Source organism: Miniopterus natalensis, chromosome 3 (assembly GCF_054644295.1).
Source record: "Miniopterus natalensis isolate mMinNat1 chromosome 3, mMinNat1.hap1, whole genome shotgun sequence".
In the NCBI taxonomy this organism is placed as follows: domain Eukaryota; kingdom Metazoa; phylum Chordata; class Mammalia; order Chiroptera; family Miniopteridae; genus Miniopterus; species Miniopterus natalensis.
In genome coordinates, this window is record NC_142083.1 from 97,114,802 (window position 1) to 97,123,424 (window position 8,623).

Here is an 8,623-nt window from a genome sequence, read left to right on the forward strand (position 1 = left end):
ACCTAACTCCCCCACCACTAGGGGCACGCGAGCAGCGGCCTCGCCGCGGCCGGCTCAGCCTCTCTAGCCCGAGGCCAGCGAGAGCGGGGCGGCCGCGGGGCGGGGAAGAAAACCATGCGGACTGTACTACGTGACCTGGCCTCTTGGGGACGCGGAGACTCAGGAGGGCGGAGTTTTTCCTCCTTATCTTTGTCTCCGGGGAGCCACACCCTCCTCAGGAAGCAGAGTAGCCATACCTACCCAGGCCTGCCGCTCTCTGGGCCTCTCCCGTGCCGTTCCTTCCTCCGTTCCGCGCCCACGCTTCCCTGCCCCCTCTTCTCCCTCTGTACTTTGGTACGAGCCGATGGAAAGGGGCGGAGGGATGAAAAGGAAAAGGAAGCAGGCGGGTCTTAAAGGGGCCGCAGCCATTTTTTAAAGCCTCTCTTTCCTTTCTCCAATTTCGGAAGTACGAGTGCAGAAGAGTAGGTTCTCGGAAGCTGAACACAACTGGAGCAGGAGGGACCGCTGCTGGAGGCTGCAGCGCCCGCGGGGCGGGCGGAGGGGAGGGTCCGCCCATAGGCAGGGCGGGGTGTGCGCGCCCCCAGCGCCCCGCGCACATCTGGGGCGGCCCATGCGCCCGCCAGCAGCGAGCTTCAACACCTGGGGCCCGGCGGGGGCGGCGGGGTCTCGCTCGCTGTGGGCGCGGCCGGTGCGCCAGGCCGGAGGGCGAGGCCGCGCAGCGGGGCCGAGACAGAGCTGGCACCTCCGGATCGGGCCCCGGGCGGCCAGGGGGCCGCCGCGATGCCCAGCGAAAATATCTTCCTGTTTGTGCCTAACCTAATCGGTGAGTGCTGCCCGCGGCTCCGGGCGGACGGCAGGGAGCGGGGCCCTGGGCAGCCATCCTGATCCCGCCCTGTCTTCCCTGTGCCATCCCAAGGTTATGCCCGGATTGTCTTCGCCATCATTTCTTTCTACTTCATGCCCTGCTGCCCCCTCACGGCCTCCTCCTTCTACCTGCTCAGCGGGCTTCTGGACGCTTTCGATGGATACGCTGCTCGAATCCTTAATCAAGGTGACAACTCCCAGCCGACCTTGAGGCACAACAACCCACTGCCCCCTTTTCCTGTCTCCTCAGGACCTAGGGGTGGGCGGGTGCTCTGGAATCAGAGGACTCCATCATTCCCATCTCCATAAGGCAGAACTGATGGCCTGGTTTTGTAGCAGAAGGGATTTAGGTTGGCTGTTGAGAAGAACCCACTGATAGTGCGGGGCTGTAATAGCAAGGCTGCAGGTGGCAGTGCTGGAGGTCTCTGAATTAATGTCCCTTCAGGTGGTGGTTACTGGGTATGTACTGTGTGCCAGGCACAGCAGTCCTGATTCCAGGAGGCCCGTTTAGAGGGAGGTTGGAGAGGGAAGGGAGTTGGCCCCTGGAGGGCCGAACCTGCCCTCCAGGCCCACCTCCACGACTTCCCCTAGGACTTCAAGTCTCCTTGTCTTGAGACCTGGACCCTTGGTTCTGGGACTGATGAGTTACTTGTAAACTAGCTTTCTCACTCCCTCTTCCGCTCTCTCGTTTCATGTCATGGTGACCCTTGCCCATTGACCTCATACCCCATGGAGAGCAGCCTGTTTTCCTCCCCAGGCAGTGGATGGTGGACATTTTTTCTTCTTTTAGGCTTTGCATCAGAATGATCACCAAATATGGCCCCTGTTGTAGATCTGCTGCCCCCTAACAGTCCCTTTCCAACTAATAGCCCCCGTTTTTCAGGGACCCGGTTTGGGGCCATGCTGGACATGCTGACGGACCGCTGCTCCACCATGTGTCTGCTGGTCAACCTGGCCCTGCTGTACCCTCGCGCCACCCTTCTCTTCCAGCTCAGCATGAGCTTGGATGTGGCCAGCCACTGGCTGCACCTCCACAGGTCTGTGACCCTGGGGTTGTTGATCAGCTGAAGAAGGCACTGCAGTGGGGAGGGAGACTATCTGGGAGGGTGTCAGGATTGGCTTCAGGCTTCTTGAGAGGTTCCTTTTCGGCTTGCTTTGTTGAAGGGCAAAGTCTCTCTGGGTCAGCTTCAGTCCCGTTTGCAGTTGGAATAAGCAATCCCTAAAACGCTTCTGATTGGATATTTGAGGATTCCAAATAGCTAACAGCTCTTAGGAAGGGGTTTGGGGGCTTTTGAATGTGGCATTTGAATCCTGACTCTGCCCCCAACTAGGTAATTGTGTGGCTTTGGGCAAGACAGTGGTCCTCAGCTGGGCTCCTGGTCCTCTTGTGTACAACAGAGGCAATCCCAGTACCTTCCTCGTAATGGTCGCTCTGAGGAATAGATGGGTGGCAGTGGTAATGAACGCTCATGGATTCCTCTACTTTCTCCCAAAGTTCTGTGGTCCGAGGCAGTGAAAGTCACAAGATGATCGACCTGTCTGGAAATCCAGTGCTTCGCATCTACTATACCTCCAGAGTGAGCATTTCCTACCACTCCCTTACCTACTCAGCTTAGGCAAACCCTGGGCTGGCCCCAGTCCCAGGTTAGGAGAGGCGAGGTCCCAGGTTAGGAGAGGCGAGCTTATGAGCACAAAGGAGGGATAACCAACCCAGGGGAAGAGAGCCCCGTAAGCTGAGGAATGGGGGAGGGTGGGATTAGTGGGGAGGGCCTATGTGAATTGCTGCGCGCAGTAGGTGGTTTTTAAAGAAAGGAGTAATATGCTGAGGTTGCTCTTTACTCCTCCCCGCAGCTGCACCCCGATTTCCCCAGTACAGTTCCAGCTCCCATCCTCAGAGTTTTGGCCCCTTGTCCCTGTGTGTGTGCTGGGGGAGGGTTGTGCACACGCCCACGGTCCTGTTTAAGCAGCCTTTTTGCTGTTTGTGCAGCCTGCCCTGTTTACCCTGTGTGCTGGAAATGAGCTCTTCTACTGCCTCCTCTACCTGTTCAGTTTCTCCGAGGGACCTTTAGGTAGGAAATGAGGGGCTGGGCTAGAGGGTGGGGTGGTTCTGGCCCGCCCGGGGAGATGAAGGCCAAAGACTTCTGGGCCCCCTCCCTCACCTCCATCCCATTTTCTCAGTATTGCCTTTGCTTCCCTTCCCACAGTTGGCTCTGTGGGTCTTTTCCGAATGGGACTGTGGATCACCGCCCCCATCGCCTTGCTCAAGTCCCTCATCAGTGTCATCCACCTGATCACAGCTGCCCGCAACATGGCTGCCCTGGATGCGGCAGACCGTGCCAAGAAGAAGTGACCCTGGAGTTCCAGCCTCTGGCTGCCCACCTGCCCTGGGAGGCTCACTGTGCCACGCGGCTCCCCTCTCCCTCCTAGGAGGTCCAGGCTCATGTCTTCCTAATATGTTGTCCAGCCTGCTGGAAGGGGGTCAGCCTCTTCAGTGATGTCATGTTCTCCTGAAGTGATTTCATGTTCAGTGATGTCATGAAATCCTGAAGGCCAGTCCCACCCCTGGATTCCAGATCAGGACGGATGCTCAGGAGCCCCAGTGCTTCTGGGATGCTAAGAGGCTTATCTGAGAGCTGGCTTAGCCCTGGGGTCCGGCTTGGCCCAAGACTTTAGGGACACTTGCGTGAGGGAGATGGGGGAAGGGCCAGTTTCCCAAAAGGCAGGGGATCGGAACTCTGCCCCTGGCCAGAGGAAGCGCTGACTTTTCTTGTTTCTTCTCTATTCCTACAGTGAAGATTAACCTTAACCTGGCCTATCGCAGTTGCTTAATAAATATTCACAAGTAGTTAAGTTGGTTTCTCAGCGCAGTCCTTAGACCACCTATGGGGTATTTTTTAAAAATTCAGCTTCTAGGATGTGGCACCAGAGTTGGAATCTCTAGGGATGGCCCCAGAAGTCTGCACTTTTAATAAACTCCAGGTGATTGATTCTTCCTAGGGTTGAAGATCACTGTGCTCCTTAAACAGTTTTTGGGTCCCTACTGGATGGTAGACATTGTTCTGGGCATCTGCCCCTAACAGTTACCCCTATCATTTGAGCTTTCTCTGCTGTCTGGCAATCGCTTTCCTTTTTAAAACTATATTGAGCCTACCATATGCCAGACCCTGTGCTGGGGGTTGTTTGCAGCTGTTATCCATTTTATAATAGCTTAGCCAGGAGGCCTGCATGTCCAAGAGAGCTGAAATCCAGCAGGTGTGTGTTAAGCCTCAACCCTGTGCTAAGCCCTCGGACTGTGGAGGTTACAGTCCGATAGGGGGCGTGCAGGAGTCCAGCAGTTAGGGAGGTGTTCGTTGGGGGATTGGAGCAGGTATTGCTGTACTGCTTTGCTTAGGTGCCAGTGAAGGGTGTGGCATCTTAGGAAGCTGGTAGAGGTTGGGGCCAGAAGAGTTAATGCAGAGGAGAAGGCTGGTTTTCAGCTGAGGACGGAGGCCAGAGAGCAAGTTTCCAAAGTGGAACCTGATATAATCATGTTGCTGGTACGTGCTGGGGGTTGGGGGAGTGGAGAACTGGTGAGAAATTGGGGGAGCCATCAGGCAGCCTGAGGAGCCCAGTAGGGCATTTGGACTATCCTGAGGGCCACATGGAGCTATTGAAGGAATCTTTCAAAATAATAGGCAAAATATTCACAGGGTAAGAAAATGCAGTTGCACACTATACAAGGGTGGGCCCTGGCTGGTGTGGCTCAGTTGGTTGGGCGTCCTGTGCATCAAAAGGTTGCTGGTTCGATTCCCGGTCAGGCCACATGCCCGAGTTGCGGGCTTGGTCCCTGGTAGGGGGCGTGCAGGAAGCAGCCTATTGATGGTTCACTCTCACATCGATGTTTCTCTTTCTCTCCCTCCCTCTCCAAAAATCAATAAAAACATTTTTTTTTTAAAAAAGGATGATGAAGTCCACTACCACCTTAAGCTCTCACTTCTCCCCAGAAGCGACCACTGCTACTCATTGCTTATGTGTCTAAATTCTTCATGCTTACACATCTATCTTTCCATATTTTAAAGTATTTTGTATATGCTGTTCTGCTAACAAGCTACTGCTGTGCCAAGTGCTTTTTGCTTGTATTGCCCCATTTCACCTGACGCCTACACTGCACTGTGTACTAGACAAATGCAACAAGCTTTGCCCATTTTCCAAAAAGGAAAGGGGTTCTAAAAAGGAGGCCGACCTGGTGAGCTTGACTCCAGAGCCTTAGCATTTACCACACAGCAGTCCACGTACGTGGTCTTACTGGCGGCGGTGGGTTCCATTATTTGTTTAATCCGGTTCTGCCACCGTGAACAGTACTGCAGTAAGTCACCCGGATTCTTGGATACATAGGATGGTGGCAGGGACACATACTTGAGGAAGATGGTGGTTCACAGTTTGAATCACTCCAGCTCTGCAGGTGTCCCCTTACCCAGCCTGTTCCCAGTCAAGGTGTGAGACGACCATCCTTCCTGAGTTGACTCCCGCCAATGAGGCTTCTGAGCACCTCTGTCCCTGAAGGGCTCCTGGCTCTTGGGCCCTAACCAATTACAGTGATGTCTGGAGTCTAACTGTAAATTCAGCTACTCAACCAGAAAAAGAAAAGGGAGAGTTGGGCCGGGGTGTGAGCATCTTCCACACAAGTACAGCATGTGCCGAGGCCTGAGGAGCCAGCACTGAAGACAGTCCCATGTCCAGTGGTCAGACATCCCAGGGGGAACCTGCAGAGGACAAGCCTGATTTTACAGCCTAGGATCAGGTGGCCCTGGGACCTCCTGGAGGAGGGGGCAGGGAAAGTCTGGGCCGAATTGGAGTCACTATATTTGGTCAGGGGGATGTAGTGGAGTCATCACATATTGCTATGGTCTGAATGTTTGTGTGCTTGCAAAATTCATACGTTGAAACCTAATGCCCAATGTGATGGTATTTAGAGGTGGGGCCTTTGGGAGGTGATTAGGTCATCAGTCCTCATGAATGGGGTTATTGCCCCTTCTAAAAGAGGCCTGCAAGCTCTCTTACCATGTGAGGACACAGCCAGAAGGTGCTGGCTATGAAAAAGAAGAGGGACCTCACCAGAACGTGACCATGCTGGTGCCTTGATCTTGGACTTGCAGCCTCCATAACTGGGGGAAATACATTTTTGTTGCTTTTAAGCCACCCAGTCTGGTAAGCCACCCAGAGAATAGGCACATACTCCCCCCCCCCCCCCCCCCGGGATGGATTAAGATATGTGCAGCAATCACTTTCTGGAATTCAACGCTATGCTTTCAGGCTAAATGAAGAACCTCCATGCAATGCATTCTATTTGGCTCACTCCCCTCAAGGGGCTCTGCCTCAGAGAGGTCACGGGAAGGGCACCTTGAATCTGCTGCTCCCTCAGGTGGCCTTGAGTCTCCTCCTGGCTCTCATACTGTGATTAGTTAAAGGGGCCCTAACTGCTGTATCAAACCTCAAGATGTATGGTGCCTCAAAGATGATAGAACTTTATTTTTAACATGTTAAGCCCTAATCCGTGCTCCTGATTGTGAAGCAGCTCTCCTGACACAAGATTTGGGCCCTCGGGCCCCTCCCATCTTGCCGGCGTGGGCAGGCAGGGGTGATGCCCCTGGAGGGTGCGCACCGCTTTGTTTGGAAAGGCAGACAATGGGCACATATACTTCGCTGGCATTGCCTGCGCTGCAACTTCGTCACAGGCCACATCGGTGTACAAGGGAGGTTGGGAAGTAGAGATGAGTTTGTGCCTAGGAAGGAGAGAAAATAGATTTGGTAAATACCATCCTACCATGCTGAGTGTGCTTTTTGCTCTTTAAAGACAGATTTTTCTTTAACAAGAGCCCTTAAACAAAGCCGTTCCTTTATCTGGTATTCAACCAAGGAAAGACATTTGCTCCACTGCTGGAGAAAATCAGGCCGTGTTGAACTTCATCAGAAATCACACTGTTCCGTATTTTATGGGCAGTTTAAGGGACCTTCAAGGATAAGCTTGGTACCCAGGGACTGACAGAATCTGCTCCAGTGCGAGCTGGAATCCACTGTATTTCTATCAGGGCCTGCTTTCCTGTCAGGGAGGCAGATCTTGTCTCCCTGACCATACAGCCGTGCTGAGCCCCTCTTCATGCATACAGTTCAAAGAGCAGCCCCCTCTCCTACCTTTTAGTATCTCACAACTTTGTGAGCTGCACGTAGTCAGGATGAGCTAGACTGTGCTGCGGTGATAGCCCCACCCCCAAATCTCAGGGATGTAATACAGCAGGTATTTTCTTCTTGCTCCTGCTGCATGTTTCCTGTGGGTGAGCTGTTTCTGCTTCATGCCACTCTTCTCTCTGGGACCCAGGCTGATAGAGCAGCCCCTACATGGAATATTGCTGGTCACCAGGGAAAAGGGAGATGAGAGGACGGTGATGGGACTTCCCCTGAATTTCATTGGTCAGAGCCTGATAAGTCATATGGCCACGCCTGAGAGCCATTAGAGATTCCTATGGGGACTCTGAGTCATCAATGGAAATGAGCCCAGACCTCAGGGGTGAGGTCTGAGATGGAGAAATGGGTTTTGAAGTCGGTGGCATAGAGGTGATCTAAAGCCGGGAGACTGGCCAAGAATGTCGCTGAGTAAGGGATCAGGGTCCAGGGTGACTCACAATTTAGACTGAGCAGAGGACATGGAGCTGGCAAGGATACTGAGGAGTGGCCAGTGGGGTGGAAAGAAAAGTGGAGAGGGTGGTGTCACGGGAACCCCGTGTGAAAGGGGTGGACGCTGTTGCGCGATGGCAGAGGCTGAACAAGGAGAACCTAACTACTGGGTCAGCAACGGGGACACCATTGGCGATGCTGCAGTTTCCATGAAGCATGGGGTGGAGACAAAAGCTAATTGGAGTGGCTTGAGGAGGTAATGAGAGGTGAGGACTGGAGCTAAGGAATTTGGCTGTGAAGGAAAAATAAAGGAGGGGTGGCAGCTGGAGGGAATGTGCGGCCGAGGGAGAGTTTACCTGTTGGTTCTATAAGGGAAGAGTGGAGCATGTTAGTGTGCTGGTGACAGTGATCCAGGGGAGGAGGAATTGGGGCGGCAGAGAAAGGTGATGGATGCAGGAGTGGATGCAGGACTTGAGATGGGGGGGACCTAGAGCCCATGGGAGGAGGAGCGAGGCTCCTTGGGAATAGGAGGGGGGACAGAGAGAATGGATGCCTGTAGTTCGTTAGATTTGCTGGGGTGGGGCAGGCCTTCCTGCCCAATTTACTTGTTTTCTCAGAGGTGAGAGAACGCGGGCAAGGTGTGGAAGGTTGAGAGGAGAGGGTGTGGGAAGAGTTGTCCTGAAGGGGATCTAGCGCAAGCTCAAGAAGTATAGTCAGAGGGCATTAGGCCTCCTTGAAATTTGTTGCCACGAGTTTAAAATCAGATCAGTCAGCATGTGGCATGTTCCTCCTCCCGCAACACCCAGCCAGTCAGGGCGGGAGGGGAGAGGCGAGGGAGTTAAGGGAGGTTTTGAGTGAGTGAATTACAGGGACAAGGTCAAGGTCACCGAAGCCTTGAATTGGAGGAAGGTTGTTGGAAGGTGAGGGTGAAGCAGCAGCAGTTGAGGTTTCAGAGGTGGAGACCGCCGTGGGAGCTGGTGGCTAGGATGGGAAGGAATGTCCCCATCATGACCTTGCCTGCAGACACCCCCAGAGGCCCTCGGCAATAACAGTGCTAACATAACTACACCTGCCGGGTTCCAGCTGGAGAGCTTTAAATTAATTACCG

General features: G+C 53.8%; 1 protein-coding gene across 1 annotated transcript; it reads left to right on the forward strand.

The window, feature by feature from the left end:
• The first annotated feature begins 716 nt into the window (after nucleotides 1-716).
• On the forward strand, nucleotides 717-4,803 carry CDIPT (CDP-diacylglycerol--inositol 3-phosphatidyltransferase). Its single transcript, XM_016218547.2, has 6 exons — nucleotides 717-823; nucleotides 917-1,051; nucleotides 1,748-1,901; nucleotides 2,360-2,441; nucleotides 2,852-2,933; nucleotides 3,069-4,803. Exons 1-6 carry the CDS (start codon nucleotides 781-783, stop codon nucleotides 3,212-3,214), a joined length of 642 nt encoding a protein of 213 aa, XP_016074033.1. The 5' UTR covers nucleotides 717-780; the 3' UTR covers nucleotides 3,215-4,803.
• Nucleotides 4,804-8,623: the final 3,820 nt, after the last annotated feature.